This window comes from Lycorma delicatula, chromosome 1, assembly GCF_047948215.1.
Source record: "Lycorma delicatula isolate Av1 chromosome 1, ASM4794821v1, whole genome shotgun sequence".
Lineage (NCBI taxonomy): Eukaryota > Metazoa > Arthropoda > Insecta > Hemiptera > Fulgoridae > Lycorma > Lycorma delicatula.
Window position 1 is genome coordinate 129,351,551 of NC_134455.1, and position 19,621 is coordinate 129,371,171.

The window sequence follows — 19,621 nt, forward strand, 5'->3', positions numbered from 1 at the left end:
ATAAATGAAAATACAAAACTTTAATAACTAGGACAGAACACAACAGTTTTACAAAACTAATGAGTGGCCATCACTAAAAAATAGATGAAGAAGGAATCTGAAGCTCCAGTACATAAAATGTTGCCACTGCAGTAATTTCAAATCTAATATCAGCTAAGTAATCTTTGGTATAATGGTTAAAAGAAGTATTACCTCTCTGGAGTACATCTTGTGGCACCCCAAGATCCACACATAAAATCTAAAGCTAAAGACCCTGTGGAAGGAACATAAACTTGTTTACAGGAATCAAAAGTATTTTTCATATATTCATATGAAATAGATATATCAATAGCTGTAATCATCTTCATCCCTGAAAACAGAAAATATCAAAAAATTTTGCAATACAGTTATTTAAAATATATTAAAAATGCTTTTCATTAATGCAATAAAATTTTTCAAGTCTTTTTAATCAGTAAAAATAAGAAAATACAAATGTACGTTCTTTTTCAAGCATGTATCTTACGTGCAAGCACACAAGCTAGAACTATTAAATAAATTAATACATCATATTCTTGATTGAATGTTTACACTGACAGCAACAATTTATTCTACTTAAAGAGCATACCAACAGATCAGTACATATTGTCTATCTGAACATTTTATTTAAAACAATATTTTCCAGTTTGCACAGCAACTAGAAGGAAAATTTCCGCAATGTTACTACCTTTTTGTTAAAAGTTTTAACAAACAACAACAATAATATTAATAATAATAATAATAAAAAATAATAATAATGCCTTGAGGTAGGTAATCCCCACATCTGGAACACAACATTTACGTTCCACGTTCAAGGCGGCAACAGCTGTACTTATGTACAATACATATAGCTGGCTAACAGGGCCCCGAGTAAATTTCTCGGATATGCTTTTCTTTTGACCTGTTTCAACCTGCAGGTCATCATATGGATTGGAATTTTCGGCCACCTGCAGGATATGGAAAAATAAACGATTTGGAAACGGACTCATACCATTTTAAGAGCTGATGATGTGGCGGCCAGGGTCAATGTTATTGCAGGTGTAACGGAGACCCTTCCATTGTCCACATGCCCCCTGCGATGGCAAGCATGTAGCAATGGTGCCCATGTATGTCGGTGCATGGGAGCTCTGAAAGCTTTGGTGAGTAGGAGTCTGGAGTCAGTGCAGAGACTGCGCATCCGCTCTCTGCCAGGACATATACCGGTTCCACCGGAGTACCGGATCGGACCTCCAAGGTTAGTAGCCCTGGAGTGGGGGTGTAACCCGGCGGCTAGCCTTGCTACAGAAGGGATCAACCGTTCATGAATATTGAACAATCAAACGTGGCATAGGGTGCACGTAAACACCCTCTTCGCCACAAGCAAAGAGGAAAAACAGTAAAGAGTGTGACAAAATCAAGAAAGATGCTGATAGAATCAGTAAAGATTTACGGAAAAACTTATTTGGTTATAGTGTACCTAAGCCAAGATTTTTAATTATTACCAAGGAGAATGGAAACTTTCAAAAGGTTAGTCCATTCTTAATCGCAAGAGAAATAGCTAATTGTGCTGGTGGTCCTGTTAAGGAAATCCGGAAGACTTTTATCGGATTGCACATTGAAACTATCAATGACAGTCAAAGCCAAAAAGTCCAGGCATTGAAGAAGATCGATGAATTTGTGGTATCAGTGCAACCGCATAGCAACCTTAATACATCCAGAGGAGTTGTTGTTTGCCGCAATCTTCTAAATTGTACTGAAAAAGAAATAGTACACGAAATGTCTAGTCAGAGAGTGATTCAGTGTCATAGGCTAACTATGCGAAGAAATGGTGAAGTTCTTCATTCTGCCTCGCATGTATTGACTTTCAATAGGCCAAATCTGCCTGAAAAGGTACGAGCTGGCATCCATCGGCTTGAGGTACGTGCTTTTATTCCACAGCCAATGAGATGCTTTAAGTGTCAGCGATTTGGACACACTGCAGCTAGATGTAAAGCGCAGGAAATTTGCATATGCGGAATGAAGATACATGAGGGTGATCCATGTAAAGACCCTCCAATCTGTATAAATTGTAAAGGGCATCATAACTGCCGATCAAGGAACTGTCCAGTATATAAAACGAAAACGGCCATTCAGGAAGTTATAAAGCTTCAAAAGGTTAGTTATCCTGAGGCAAAGAAAATTGTTAGTCAACGAACACCTCGACAATCAACCACTTACGCAGAAGCAGCTGCTGCCCCTTTTTCATCCAAAACTAACGTGGAGCAGTTGCTTAATACGATGGCACCAAGTCTTGCATCGATGATAGAATAAATCATTGATGCAAAGATTGATTCGACTCATCGGTCAGAACCAATAAAACATGTTAAGGCTCATTCCTGGACTGATGACGTTGACATAAGAAACGAACCAACGCAGCACAAAAACCCAGAAAAACCTGCGATTATAAAGCCACCAACTGACTAAAAACGAAAAATCTTGACTTATCTGACAAAGAGAAACAGATCACTCCGTCGTCGAGTCAGAAGAATAAGGAAACTGTGACAAGAGTACTAGGAAAATCTACGTCTACCGAAATGGAGGTGCAAGTTATTATTGAAAAAGCACCAGACGCAGATGATATAAAAACTGCAACAATGGAGCCTCCAAAAGCTCAAAGAACAGCTTCAGTGAGAGCATCTATTTCAGCTGGACCCACACTGCATTAGAGATTGAATTCAGCTCATCAGCCGCCGAAAGTGCATCGCTTGCTAGTTTAGATTCCATAGCAACGATGCTAACAGCATCAATGAAGCTTTCATCACCTAATGTAAGCCGGCAAACGTCATTGGCATCAGAAAGAGAAGAAGATGCCATGTTCGAGGTCTCAGACACACTGTCATCAGAAGTTGAGGCTGTTGGCAGAATGGAAAAACGGTGCAAGAAACGATGGCTGAAAGGAAAGCCTAGACGGTGAATATTGGATTCGAAAGTTCTATTAGAATAAGAAATTTTGAACCCTTTTTTTAATTTTCTTTTGAAGTAGGCGGGGCTAATGACCAAAGTAGTCGATGCCCTTAAAAACCTAAAAAAAATATAATAATAATAATAAACACAATAGTTTATTTTAATGAAATTATTTCAACCAATTATAAAATTAATCTGAATTTCACATGCGCTTAATAGTTTTAACAAAACTTGAAAACATGGATAGATTTTTTTCAGTTTTCATACTTTATAAAATAGGGGCAATTTATAATTGAAAAAATATGGTTATTTTTACACAATTTCTTCTTGATAAAATTTCATTGATATAAGAAAACCTTAAAAGAAAAAAAATTACCTTCTTCATTTTCTTCAATTTGTGTTACATTCATGAAACGACTCTGATCAGGTCCACAACTGATATCACAGATATGTTCAATAAAAGAATGTTCACAAGAAGGACATCGTTTCAGAAAAGATGTTGCCATAATCAGACTTGTATCAAGAATTTCAATTTGAGCCTTGTCACAACATACCTTCACAGCATTATCATCTTAAAAACAAAAGAATACTCTGCTATTTATACAACACATGAAAATTTTCTTACAATACAATAAAATTATGTTTACCATTCAACAAAAAACCATAAAAATATACATGGCACGTGTGTGTGTGTGTGTGTGTGTGTGTGTGTGTATGTGTGTGTGTAAAAATTTATTTGCAAAATATATAATAGCTGATTGGAATTAAAATAAAACTGAATTACAGTCATAACAAAGTACAGTACATGCTGTTTGAATTAAAATGATTTTACTTATTTTAGAATAAGAATTCATACATAAAACTTAACACTTTGAATCGTAAGCCATTATTTAATATCTGGTACCAGAATCCTAGGCATTTTAGGGGTATTTTGAAAAAAGTTGTTACTATCTTCATTATAAACATAAATTAATAAATCTTACATGCTTTGAATCATCAAAATCTGTAGTTTAACAATCTAAAAAAAAAACATAATTTTATTGTAATAACCAAAAAAAGTTACAATGGCTTGAATTTGATGAAAAAATTGTAACAATGTTTATATGATATTTGTTCTCACAATAACATATTAAAATTTTATAATTATAAGCAAAGGATACAAGTTTTATTTAATAGTAAAAAAATAATTTTCTGATTAATAAATAAAATATTAGTCAATATAACAAAAAAAATTTTTTTTTTGGGTATTATTAGCTCTTGTATGATACTGTTTGAAGCAGTGTGATAACATAAAAGCAACCCCATAAAAGGGGCTGATCAAACAACTAACCCAGCATCTCATCTGATTGCTTTGCAGACCCACTATTTCTCTTTCTTTTGGTATTTTTATTGGCCTCAAGCTGAAAAGTAGATGTAGGTGGACTCTGATCAGGAAAACTTTGGGCAATGTTAGATCTATCATCGGCATTACCATCACCGTTAGATAAATCTGAGCCAACTTCAAAATCTGGATCTGTATCCTCATCGTCAATTTTTTCTTCAGATCCAAAATAAAAAATTACTACATTTAGAATTTTGGGAGGAATTTCATTTGAACCAATATTATTATCAATATCAGAATCTGAATCTGACAGATGGTTTATCAGGATAATTGTTTTTGGATTGTCTACGCGATACGTTCATACTAAAAAAAATGTTTACTTAGATCAAACAATAAATATTCGAAAATAAAACAATAAACGCACTTGGAAAAATCAAAACTCAAATTACAAAATATAATAGCACGTAAATCACAAAGTAAACAATGCTTTACCGGTGTAAAACATACGAATATTTTAGAAAACTAACTAAATAAAAAGAGTAAAAGAACACAGTAACTCTTTTGCAAATAAGAATTAAACATATTTATATCTTAATATAAATTTGAAACACGTGCAATGCCTCAAAGTGGCCAGCTTTTCGCCGGCAAGAAACATATATAAAAAATTAAGTAGTTTCCAAAATATCTAACAGATCGCGGTAAGAGCTATTCAAAACCGTTAAAAATGAATTGCAGAGTAATTGTATGTATCCTATTCACGAGAACAGTCCGCGTGCCGGTTGTAATAGAATTAAATGTAGAACGCAGGCGATACTCGGGCTTCGGTCATTCGTCCGCGTTACTCTATGCGGGTTATATTCGGGCATAGGATTTAAAGTGTTAAGGAGCTATTTTTTCTGAAAGCAAAACACAAAAAAATGTTATGGAGCACGGCCCAGTTTAAACAACTGCTTATACAGTAAAACCTAAGTTAACGGAATCCTGTCTACAACGGAAAATTTCCCTGGTCCCGTGAATTTTACAGAAGATATATTGTTAATTTTCCTTGAAGTAACGGAATCCTGGCTAACGCGGAAACGGAAAAAATCTCACGAGTTAACGGAAACATTTTCTGAGAATCGTATCGAGTACTGTAATTTATGGAAAAAAATACATACCCACTTAAAGCTATACTAAGGTACAGTATTAAATTTTCCCACAATATAAAACAGAATACGTATATTGTACAGAATTATACATACTGTATACAGTATAATGTACTAAACTATGTTAAAAATTACTCTGCATGAACAAAAATAAAACTGTAAAGGCGACGGCACACAATCATCGTTGTTTTGACTACTTACAGTAAACTAGCCTTTGTGCCTAACCCACATAGTTGGTCTAATGGTGAACACGTCTTCGCAAATCAGCTGATTACGAAGTCGAGAGTTCTAAGGTTCAAATCCTTGTAAAGGCATTTATATGGATTTGAATTGTGTTGGACTTAAATACAAAAATCGGTGTAATCGAAGTCAACGGAAATGACAAACTGTTCGTTAAAAAAGTAAACGAAAAATTTGACAGAGGTAAAACTTTAATCTATGAAATTTAAAAAAAAATAAAAACGAGTTAAAAGGGAGCAGTTGAAATAAACGGCATATACGAGAAACTGGCAACAAAGAAATTAACAAAATTGTTTGGGAGTGGTTTGTGAGTGCGAGGGCAAGAAAGTTACAAATTTCAGGAATAATTGTACAGCACCAAGCAAAGGAAACTGCAATGAAATTAGGCTGAAGTTGTGTGTGACGAAACAGTAACTGACTGGAAAACAAAACTTGCTACTTTGACTGAAAATTACGAACCTAGAAATATTGCAAACGGGGACGCAACCGGTCTTTTTTATCGTGCAGTACCAAGTAAGACTTTGCTTGAAAGGAGAACGTTGTACAAGAGGAAAACATTCCAAGGAAAGGTTGACAGTTTTTCTTTGCGGTTTTATGACAGAACTGGAAAACCGCTTGTTATTGGAAAGGCTGATAAGCCGAAGTGTTTTAAAAAAATTAATAAACTATCTTCGTGTAGTATGGAAGTCCAACAAAAAATCATGGATGACGTCGCGTATGATGGAGGATTGGTTGCAAGGGTTTAACAGAAGAAAGAAGTAGCAAAATAGACACGTTCTGCTCTTTTTAGATAACGCCACATGTCAACCGGATATTGCATTTAAGCCATGTTAAATTAGCTTGGTTCCCACCAAATACCACAAACGTTACCCAGGCTATGGACCAGGGTATAATTAAATGTCTCAAATTAGACTACCGTAGATTTTTAATGAAATTTCTGTTAGCAACTACTGAAACGGAACGGTCAACTACTCACTGACTAAATCTATATCAGTGCTCGACTCTATAATTTGGCTGTCGGAAGCATTTAAATACGTATCGGCAGAGACGGTTCAGTACTGTTTCCAAGAAGCAAATTTTCAATTGCACACAGCTACAGAAACGGAACTTACGACAACATTTGATGACTTGCAGGAAGAACTGAACAGGGCCTCTCATCAAAATATAGTTGCTGAAGATTTTGTTAACATGGACAACTAATTAAAGACCGAGACTAACATAGAGAATATAGATGAATTTATTGACCACCATCGAAAGAAAACTGACGTAGACAAAAGCTATTCCACTGATTAGGACCGTAACAGTAACGAACGATTCAAAAACTAAATCATTAGTGCAGCGTTATCCAACCTATTACACCTTCAGGAATTTTCACTTACAGCAAATGACTCAGAGTTGTTTAATATAATTTGTAAAGCCAGAATGTTGACAGAAGACAAAGTAGCTGAAAGTAAAAGTTCAGAAGAAAAAAAAACAGTTTTCTTTCCCTTATAATAACGACTAAATTACATAATGAACAAAAATAAAGTACATTTAGATTTGTTTAAATTATGTTTACTTAATATAGTGTATTAGTTTAAGAAACTGAAATTCGTTAATCTTCAACTTATCAGTTCCTAAATTTAAGATCTTTTAAATAAAATTACGAAAATTGTTCTACAATCCAGTATATCGTTCTGTACGTGCTAACAAAAGATAGAAATTTTGTGCTTACGAATTCGCTAACAAACTACTTTACAATCCACAGCTGAAAATGAAATGGGGTTCTGGTAAGTACACTTTTTTATCCTTTTAATTGTATAGTCCGCTAGTCATACCTGTATTCACCGGAATCCGTTCATAACGGAAAATATTTTCGGTCCCGCGAAATTCCGTTAACTCGGGTTTTACTGTACCATCGGTTAACGTGAATGGAGGTTAAATCTGTAGAGGGGTTGGTGATATTAAGCATTCACCCTACCATTAAATTCACCCTACCAACCCTTATTCCTTTATATACCTGATCTATTATAAACAGTCACATATATTTGTATAAATAGTATGTATGGATCATAAATATTTACTTTTTTAATCATTGATTCACCATCAGAAATTGGTACTCTTCAGTAAATCAGAAGGGCTTGGTGAAGATGAATTTCTGAAGATGAAATAATCGCCCCCTTTTTTTTATTAACTATTCACCAGACCTAGTTGAAAAAAATATATTTATAAATATACAAATGTAGTTAAATTTTACTGACCTTAAACAAAAACTTTTTTGTGTTCACACCACATTCTTGAGAAATAATTTATCATTTAAGGAATTTAATTCAGATTTAAATCTATATTTTAGTAAAAACTAAAATATGGAAGTAATCAATGTAAATACTCTATCTGATCATCCAGCACTCCTAGACCCAGTATAAAACCACATTCATCAACTAACCATATTACCCTTACAAACAGAAATGTATGAACAAGTTGTAAATTATTTCATTCAATCACACATCGTTATAAAACTTGCATGTGGTTAGTGTTCAACTACCTAGTCAGAAAGAAATGCTGTTTTCCCCCAACATAAATACAATATTAGAAAACAGTAAAAAAGAGTTTATGTTTTTTTTGAATACTTCAATTACTTAGGTAGTTTGTACACAAATTATTAAAGATGATGTTTACCCTGAAGGTAGTTGAGTGAAAAAACGTTACTAGAACAGTTGGACTGGGTCTATTGAACACAAGAAAGAGAACACAATATTTCAATTGTAAATGTATTTAATTACAAAATAAAATCATCAATATCTAGTGAGATATAAAATTTCATAAGATAATATTGTTTCATTTTGAAAAGGTTTTAACCATTTTTAAGGAATTTCAAAAAAATATCAAATTTTTATGGTAAAAACTTAAGTATTTTGAAAAAGGTTATTTACAAAATGGAAATCTCTATTCTAATATCTATATATAAATTTATAAAGGTAACAATGTAAGGTTTAATTTGACATGGATCAGAAGAGAAACGCATGATACAAAAATAAGATACTTATCATAAATTCTTTAGTTTACAAAGCAGTCTACACACACCATTTCTGCGTTCATCAGACAAAACCATACCATGCATTTTTTTCAGAAATATTTGGTTTTATTGTCTTTAGATTTGTAACATCTCCTCTTTTCCTTGTTGTGGATCACTCTCCTTTCTTCTTCTATACCAGAAAGGCTTGAAGCAAGATGTCATATTTCATGTGGAAGATTCTATTGTGTAGTGCGCATCATCATGTAGGGCTTTACAAAAGATTTTACCAAGATTCTGAGATATGTATTCTCTTCTCATAATCTCAAATTTTAAACTGTGTACAACATAACCATTAAGTGCCGCAATGTTCAAAAATGCAAAAAAAAGACAAAAAGAGCATCGTTCTGTTCCCCAGGTTTATAAATGAATCTGAGACTGTACAAGATAGCACTTCATTTACACTCATACATATCATCCTCATTCATCCTCTCAAGTGATGCAGATTCATTTATGAATCTGCATCAACAGCACTGGCCAAAGTGGGCATGGGAACACACTAAAAACAGAAAGCACTTTTGGTTCTATACTTTCTGTTTCACCATCCCTATGTTCACATTCACTATTGCTATTATGACCACTAAATAGTTCTAAGTCTGGATTGGTGTCAAAATCATCAACTTCAATTATATCATCATGTAAATTTTGTCAATTTCACTGTTACAAACTCAACTTGCATGCCATTTTTTTTTTTAAAGTTATCAAAACATCAATAGAGTTTATACTAATCACATTACATTACACAACTGGCTAAAATGACATATACAACATTAAAACATTATTTTTGACATAGAAAAAATTAGAAACAAGAACGGTTGGGCTGAATCTGTCAGAACCACATGCAATTTATTGAATTGTTATTTACACCCTGACATGGTAAGTTGCCACGCTCATCATCAGCGGTTCTTGGGGGTGTTTTGGGAAGGTACATGAGTGCTCAATTCAAAACAATAACTTTCAGGTCCCAATTGAGCTTTTCTGCCAGCCTTTACATATTATTATTTTGAAACAATTTTTGTAGGTACTTTTAAAAAGTAAAAACATTATTTCAAAAAAATATTTACATAAAAAAATACAACACATAGTTAACATTTTCATTTCAAAAATTACAATAGACAAAATGTATAATTAAATATATATAATTAAAACATAAAATAAAATAAATTGGTTTTAAAAAATCTACAGTTAATAATAATAAAACATATTTTAATTGAATTAAATTTTTTTTCTGTTTAGCCTTCAGGAATCACCGCCAGGTATTACTTGAGAGGATGAATGAGGATGATAGGTATGAGTGCAAATAAAGTGCTATCTTGTACAGTCACAGGTCAGCCGTTCCTAAGATAATTGAAATCCAACCACCAAAGAGTATCGGCATTCACAATCTAGTATTCAAATCCATGTAAAAGTAACTGCCTTTACTACGATTTGAATGCTGGAACTCTTGACTTCGAAATCAGCTGATTTGCAAAGACGCATTCAGCACTAGACCACCCCGGTGAGTTGAATTAAATATTAAAAAATTTTCTCCTCACTTTTTTCCAACAAAATCTCTATAAGTTCTATGAAACATAACTCTGTTTGATAGCTATCAAAACCAATCCACTTAACCTATCTTGAGTCATTGTTGATCTCAAATAGTTTTTAATTATTTTCAGTTTAGAAAAACTTCTTTCATCATTTGCTATGTATACTAGCAAAGTTAATATAATTCTAAGGGCAATATTAACATTTGGCCTGAAATTTAATGATGCGATGAATTTTAACACTTCCCTTGGGAACATTTTTTTTCCTACTAATGTGCACAGAACTGACAACTCATCTGCAAGGTCTGTTGCATTTACATTAGATGACTCTCCATTGGTTAAAATATTTTCCAAGTACTTGCAATGATTTAGAAGTTCAATCTTTGACATCTCTCTCAAATAATATATATTATAAAGAAATTCAAAATATTTATTATGGTAATTGATGTATGTCGCCCCCTTTGTACTTCCATTTAATACATTGAAGGGTTGCCTAACTTCTTAATTACCTGCAGTATGTTGAAAACGTATGTTTATGATTTATAATTTTTTATTTGATTTATAAAGGTTATTTTTTCTCTACAACTATTTTTGCTCCCCCTCAATCTGCCGCTCTGGGCAAATGCCCAAACCTAGATCTGAGTCTGATAACTTTTAATAGAAAAATGCTTGAAAATGAAAACTGTTGGGTTTCAGAAACCCAGCCCAACCATTCTGGGAGTTAATAATTTTTCAGTTTATCTCTTTTCAATGGAAAATGAAATTTATATGGGACACTTAAAAATGAACACAATTTGTATTTTTGTAATACGTATATCATCAAAGAAAGTAGAAATATAATAAAATATAACAAAATGCAGTCAAATTCCACTCCGGAGACAAATAAATGCTTAGTAACTCATAAGAATAATTAATTGGCCTATCAACATACTTATATCTGAATTACATGCGTTTTTAAGTTTAAAGGTTAAAAAGTTTAAAATAAAATCATAATAAATTAAATATAAGGCAGAAAGAGCCTGTACCAATTGTAGGGCGTGCAGCATGTAAGCATTTCCTAAAGTTTTAATTACATATCAAAAATGGAATTTATAAGAACACTCTAAAAATAGTTGATTATTAACCTCTCAATTATGGTTATTCTGTAACTGATTCAAGGGTTCTTATTAAGAAAATAATACAAATTGAAATAATAGAATCAATTAAAGAAATGTGTGTGTGTGTTATATAATATACATGACCTATGACTGTCATATTGGGCTGTAACAGGATTTCAGTACAACATATTAAATAACACAAAGGTAACATTTATAATTGTTAAAGCTAGTTAATAAAAAAATTATCATGCTATATAAAGACAATTATTTTCTGAACTGTAACTAATTAAAATGTTTATTTCACTTATAAAGGATGTCAGTTGCTGATTAAAATTATATTTGCACTACTGAATGTATTAAAAAAAATTTATACACCTTTCTAATAAAGTAATGTAATTTATTATTTATGAGGTAAATATAATTAATTTATAATTTTGTATTGGTTACATATTGTTGTAATAATTATTTATATCTGTAGAAATAATATATAAGGTAATATCATTATTGTCAGTTCTGTTACAAAAATTATAATAGCTAACAAATTCAATAAAATTATATTTAAAAAATATAACAAAAATTTCAATATTATTATAAAAATGAAGTACTTACTACATGTCAAAAATAATAAATTACCATCAATTATTACAGTCAACATCATTTTATTAATGACCTATTCCCTAGGGTCAACAAAATTTAAAATGCCTTGAAAAAATATTAATACAAAAGACCATAATGTATGATATGATATTTTTCTTTGAAATACTGTTAAGATAATAAATCTGGTATAAAAATATTCCAAAGATACTTTTTGTAATTTATTTAATTGGCTAGAAAAATGATGGTTGAAAAATATTTCAACTGATGTACAGTATAGTCTAAAGAACAAGAAACAAAGAGATTCATTAAACACAAAATATAATCATCAAACAAACACAACGCTGCCGTAAATATAAATTAAACTGTTCTTCACTGACCATATAGAACACAGTTTTAAAAAAGTTAGTACAAAGTCCACTTAAAAGCCTTAGAAAGCAAAGTAGTATCAGCTATGGGAGCTCATAGACATAAATTACAATTCCACCAACATTCTCAATGATCTCAATATTCTACACATACACAAAAAAAGTGCTTTAACACACTTGAACATTATGAAATACATAAACACACAATAGCAAGGTAATAAATTAAGAGACCCAATTCAAATCATATACACAATATTTGATCACATTCTTAATATATATCTGCCTAATTAAAAATAAACTGCCGTAGTGACATCAGCTGAGCCAAGTGGAAATAGCAGACAGTCATTGGGGATGGTTTCAAAGATGACTGAAAATGTTTGTAGGTATTTTTGAAAGTTTTATTAAAAATTTCTGCTAGGAAAGTTTAAATATTAAATTAATATTTCCATCCATTTTAAGAGCTAACTGCATCAAACCAAACAGAATCTATCTTAAGTAAATATTATTTACAATTTTTCTTTAATTATTTGCCCGACTGAAATCTGTCATTCAGCAATCAATAATATTTTTAAATTAACAATTTTGGACCATTTGTGAACATTTAAAAAATTCCTTCTTATTTTCTAAAACCTAAACAGAGCAGCATCATCATCATCAGGTTTTCAAAGTCAGATTTGGAAGATATCAGTGGCATAACATAAGAAGATGAATGCAAAATTCTAATTCATCAAAAATTACTAGGAAACTGTTCTCAAATATTACAAATGTTTTTTAACTCAAAACACATATTTTTTTTTTTTTTTTATTATTATCAATACAACAGAGTAACTTTTATATATTTCAAATTAATTATATTTTCCATAATTCAATGATGATGTCAATGTAATTCACACTAAGTCTTCCAAGGCAACAGCATACTATCACTAATCAAGCACATTGTTTTATCAGGCAAGTGATGCAGATTACATTAAAAGTAAATGATTAATTTTACCTATTCTAATAATGTTTCCTTTTTATATCCAGTATAATTTTTTAGAAATTCTATTTTCTCAATAAAAATAATAAGAAAGATTTTTTTAGAATTATGGAAAGCTTATGCATCTATTTAACAAGAATAAAACTACAAAACTGAAGGAAAAAGAGTAGGATCATAATTAAAAAGTGGAAACATAGTATCTTGATTTCAAGTAGTTACATACAGTTTATTATAAGATATTTTCTTAGTGCCTTGTTTAATTATAAGTTACATGGATTCTCTGCTTTATTTATTGGTAGTCGATGAAGTTTATTAAGAACACTTAATAATAAAATAATAGTAATGGTAATATTTAATATTTTGGTACCGTTCTTTGTTCTCTTAGCACCTACCTGTATTTTGCTCTCGGTTGTTTGAAATTGAGGAAAATATTAATAATACTGAGGACACTTAAAATAAAAATATTGGTTAATATGACTATAGCTGACATTTTACTGGAACTGTAAATCTTAACTGATGTTTTATGCAAATAGCATTTTTTAATAACAGTTTTTTACACGGGTAAACAAAAATTAGTATTAAAAAAAATTATTATTTTGGAACCATCGCAAGAATTAAGTTAATAAATAAATTTAATATGTACCATACCATATCAGCAAAAAAGGTAAATTTTTAATCAGTTTACTGTTCCCCATTCATCCAGGTAAGATGGAACTGGACATGATCTGAATTAATTAAAATCTGTATAATCTGGAAATGTTTATATAGCCAACTGAGATTGTGATCAGTATAAAGTATAAAATACAGCAACTTATTTGAAATTAAATTTAAGGTAAATATTAATAATAAATTTAGATTTATATATGAGGTATGTTCAAAAAGTAATGAGAATTTTGAAATTTCACAGGTTGTATTAGTCCAATTCTCGGGATTTTTTTGTTGTATTGGAAACATGTCTGAAAAGTATCTGTACATTTTTAGCCATATTAGATGTTTAGTCTGTTGTCAGCTGTCAAAAGGATAACACGTGTTGTGGTATGATCAGCAAATTTTTATTTGTATAAATAATGAATCAGAGAATTTGTATTAAATATTGCTCTAAGAATGGAATAAAGTGTGGCAATGTTTTAAAAATGCTAAATATTACTTTTGGTGAGTCTGCTATGAGTAAAGCAAGGGTTTACGAGTGGTGTAAGTGTTTCCAAGAAGGTTGTGAAGACATTGAAGATGACAAGCGCCCTGGATGCTCCAGCACATCAACAACCAATGAAAACGTGAAAAAAGTGAAAGAATTGATTATGAATAATCGCCGAATCACAATCAGAGAAGTCGCTGATGTTGTTAGGATATCAACTGGCTCATGCCATGAAATTTTTCGGATGTTTTGGGATGAAATGTTTGACAGCAAAGTTTGTTCCAAAATGTTGAATTTCAAACAAAAACAGCAGCGAGTGGAAATTGCTCAGGAGTTGCTAAATGAAGTCAACAATGATGCAGCACTACTGAAACGTGTCATAATAGGTGATGAAACACAGGTTTATGTATATGATGTTGACACTAAGGCTCAGTCGTCCCAGTAGAGGCATTCTGGATCACTAAGAGTGAAAAAAGCTTGCCAAGTACAATCGAATGTGAACATTATGCTCACTGTGTTCTTCGATTTTAACATCATAGTGCATCATGAGTTCTTGCCACAAGGTCAACAAGGATTATTACCTACAAGCTCAACACCATTTGCATGAAGGAATTTGAAAAAAAAACGCCTGGATTTGTGGCGAAACAATTCATGGCTTTTGCACCACGATAATGCGCCTGCTCACACTTCAATGCTTGTTCATCAGTTTTTAGCCAAAAAACAACATTGTAATGATATCCCAGCTTCCATATCACCACACATAGCCCCGTGTGACTTTTTTCTATTCCCAAAAATAAAGAGAACTTTAAAGGGCTGTCGTTTTACAAGCATAGATGAGATTAAAAGCGAATGGCTGAAAGAGCAAAACACTATTCTAAAGATCAAGTTCCAGAAATGTTTCAGGAACTGGAAAAAGCGCTGGCATAAATGTATAATATCTATTGGGTCTGTTTTGAATGGAATAACATTAATGTAGACGAATAAATAAAATTCTTTCAAAAAAACAAAAATTCTCATTACTTTTTGAGCACACCTTGTACATTGAGATCAATTTTTATGAAAAAGGGCTACAAGATATTCCATCATTTACCTCTTTGAATCAGAAATATGGTATTCTGGCTACATCAGCTTGTGCTTGTGTTTAAATAAATGCATCAGACTGACTTGTCTATAACCTATAATCTTTAATTTACTGATGAAATATGAAAAATCTAATTTTTCTAATATAACGAATACATTAAATTCATTCTGCTAAGTATGTCTCACAATAGTGTGTCATTTGAAATTAAAAAAACAACCAAAATTATGAAAGAAATGGATTGTGAATGTTTTCTAGGAAATAAATAATGGGTGAATTTAAAAAATATCCTATACAGAATCAGTCCAGACAATATGCATTTTCAGATGAAAAGGAGCCAGAAAAATAGGATTACTCTGTATAAACTCATTCTCCTGTGAGAATAAATTTTAATAAGATATTATTATCATAGGTTTCTTTTCCTAAAAAAAAAACTTTCAAAAAAATGTCAGAAATTTTTGTACTGATAAGCTCTATAAACATAAAAATACTCTTAATCATACTTGTCTGTTAGAATTCTTGCTATCAAATAAAGGTATGTAGCCAGTATTCAAAGAAGGTAATACCAGAAGCAGTTTTATTCATTTCTTGATATAAGATCTGAATTCATTTCTACACTGCAGTTATATGAAACGCATCACATCATTTTTACAACTTTTATCAGTCTGTCCCTATTTTTCCACAGTTCTACCATGCAAATTGATAATTAATCATACAAGATGCAAACCTATTTCAATTATTACATAATGTACATCATCAACTTTCTGTTAAGCAGACTAATTTCATCTACGATGACTAACAACCTTATAAAATATTGTTATTTGTTCTTTTGGCAATTGTTTTTAAATTATATTTTTCATCTCACAGATCAACTTTTCAATAACTTACAGAAGTAGTTGCATTACATACACGTTGTATCCTGCAAATTAGAAGTATATAAACATTGAAAAATTGCAGATATGAAGATTTTTCCAAATATTTTTATGAAAAATATATTTACAACAAATTTTTTTGGGTGGGAGAGCAACAGATTAGTTCAATCCTGCAGTTATGAGCATCCAGTAAGAGAAGAGTACTGTGTTAGTGAGTGAATGATAGAGTTTCATATAAAATAACTTACTTTTTGAGAAACAAACTTATTATATAAGTATAGCTTTTACACAGCTAAGATACATTTGCCTGTGATAGGAATATGTATTCTATTCAAAACAAAAATAATAAGTAACATTTATGAAAAATGATTTTCCTTTTCCTGTAACTTTAATTCTTGTAGTAACATTAATGTTTATTAGTAAGAAATATATATGTTATTTTTTTTATCATAAATTAAAATATTTTCACATAATACTTAATTTTTTAACTAGTAAACTGGTAAAAAGAAGAATCTGAAAAATAAAGATTAGGTTAACTTGTGTTTTAAATGAGTACTAAAAGAGTAGAATGAGTTAATTCTCATTGTAATCTTCAATAGGAGAGATAAACTTTATAACATCCTTATATTTATGAATTTCCAATCTTTGCTAAAAGGAAGGTTTTTGTTTGTTCTTCAGAAAAATAAAATATCCACCTCTATAAAAATCAGAACTGCTATTGTGTAATTCAACATATCTGGAAAGCTCTTTGGCTTACAGGAAGGGCTTTAAGTTTCTGTTGCAACTTTTAATAAATTACTGAATCATGTAATCAATTTTCTTACATTTAAAATATAATTAAAACATTTTATTTTACAAACACAATATTACTCTATTAATGAATTTTTAAATAATACTAGAAAAAAAAATAAAACAAACCACACAAACCCTGAATTTTCAGTATCCTAATTTTTTCTGTAAGGTAATTTTAATGTTTGTCTAAAATAACTATATATATACTAATTTAATTTTACATATACATATATATTTTAAAAATGATGATTTTCATCAACGCCATTAGACTGCATTGATGATGAATTGCAAATTATTTTATAGTTACTTTTTTATATTAAATATAAAAATACTAAACTTTAGTATTTTGTTGTATTTATTTTTAAATTATTTCATATATTTATATTTTAAACAATTAATGTAGTCTTTAATCACATCTATTTTTTATTTTATAATTCATTGTAAATTTTTTGATGTTGTTTTGATCAAGGTTTTATCACTATTTTCCTTCATCCACCCAGAAAAATACTTGGGCAGTTCTTTTTTTAAACCATGAAGTATCATATCTACCCAATCTTGATGTAATCTAACTAATGTATTATTATGCACTGAACAGAATAAAAAATTGTCCTAGTATTTAAATAAAAAATATCTGAATTACAACAGATATGAACTTGGGTTTCAGTATCTCAGTATTGCTTGCGGTATGAACTCCTTTGCTATAAGGTAAAGATTACAACCCACTTTGAGTAAAATTCTCATTTATTATTTTTTGTTGATAAAAATGCAATTGTAATCTTTCTTTTTCCTGTTTAGCCTCTGGGAATTACCATTCAGGTATTACTTCGAGGATGAATGAGGATAATATGTATGAGTGTAAATGAAGTGCAGTCTTGTACAGTCTCAGTTCGACCATTTTTGAGGTGGTTAATTGAAACCCAACCACCAAAGAACACCGGTATCCACCATCTAGTATTTAAACCCATATAAAAGTAACTGCTTTTACTAGGACTTGAATGCTGGAATTCTCGACTTCCAAATCAGCTGATTTGGGAAGACGCATTCACCATTAGACCAACCCGGTGGGTTAACGCAATTGTAACCATAAAGAGATAACACTCACAGCACATGTTACAAAGAAGACATACTATCATAGTGTAATGTATCATAATTTTTTTCATTTAATTTATCTATCAAATGTACAAAATAACTGAATTACTGGAGTGTATAGCAGGTATAGGTGTTAATATACTGAATTTTGACAATATTTAAAACTATCCAAAATGCCTTTTATATCTTGCTTGATAAGAACAGTGAAACAGACTGTCACTGAAAAATTATAGACAATAATTAATCATATGATAACAAATTGAAAATTTTTAACATTTCATTATTTCTACAGATGTTAGCTGCACTACGATTTATATAAATCTATAACACAACCACTCAACTACATTCAAGAAAAATTAAAATTTACCATTTTTGAAAAAACGAGGGCACCACTTTCTTAATCTTCTCAGTCCTTCTTCATCTTCCATGAGTTTTGGTGGCCCATCATAAGGGCAATTCTGAATTCGTCCCATTCCATCTGTATTGCACTGACCATACCATACACAACCATATTCATTTGAAACTGCATTCTGAAAAAAAAAACTACTTATTAACAGATACCCGACACAAGCACACACAATTTATTCATTATGTTCATTATTCAGTAATTATTTTCTAAGTACACCAGATACACATATTAACAAACAAACAATAAGTACTATATCTTTAATCTTTAATTCTATAAAAATATCAGCAATAAAATTACTTAGTAGCAAACTATAAGTACAGTAGAAAGAAAACTGCAATGACAACTCAGAAAAAAAGTGTTATCTCTATTGAAATTTACTTCTTTTTTTTCTTGCTTAACCTCTGAGACCACCGTTAAATATTGCTTCAGAGGATGAGATGAATGATTTGTAGCATGTGTGAAAAATGCCATGCCTGACTGGAATTCAAACCCGGGACCTCTGGATGAAGGGCCGAGATGCTATCATTCATGTCACAGAGGCCGGCTAGTGAAATTTTCTATAATTATATAACTTTACTCAACTGAAATGATAAAAACGTTTCCCCTTTTCTAACCTAAAGCTTACTTTATCCTGAAAGCTACCTTTAGTCAAAATTAAATTATCTGCTTTTTATCATATTAATTATAGTAAATGAATAAATCTTCAAAACACTTTAATGCTGGATGAGTTATAGTATGTTCTCAAATCACTTAATTCATATAATATTTTATCAGACTAACTGCCGATAACTTTATTCTCCATGAGTATTGTATGAATATAAGCTGAGTATGTATACTTCCATGATCATACAATTCCATGAATAGAGTAAGTTATACTTTTAGAAACTTTTTATCTTTTGTTACAGTTTTTACATTTCCTGAAGAAAATCAATGCTTAATGAATAATAAATTTAAGCAGATCAATTCAAAATGACTGATAATTAATGTGTT

At 30.9% G+C, this 19,621-nt stretch overlaps 1 protein-coding gene across 3 annotated transcripts in view; it reads right to left on the reverse strand.

Moving 5' to 3' along the window:
• Npc1a (Niemann-Pick type C-1a) overlaps positions 1–19,621 on the reverse strand; it is a 499,866-nt gene that overhangs the window by 151,790 nt on the left and 328,455 nt on the right. For all 3 annotated transcript variants that reach the window (XM_075361101.1, XM_075361091.1, XM_075361084.1), the window contains exons 2-4: positions 18,590–18,752; positions 3,314–3,508; positions 193–349 (exon numbers count right to left, since the gene is read on the reverse strand). In XM_075361101.1, the coding sequence (XP_075217216.1) occupies positions 193–349; positions 3,314–3,508; positions 18,590–18,752 (515 nt within the window). The remainder of the gene's footprint in view (positions 1–192; positions 350–3,313; positions 3,509–18,589; positions 18,753–19,621) is intronic.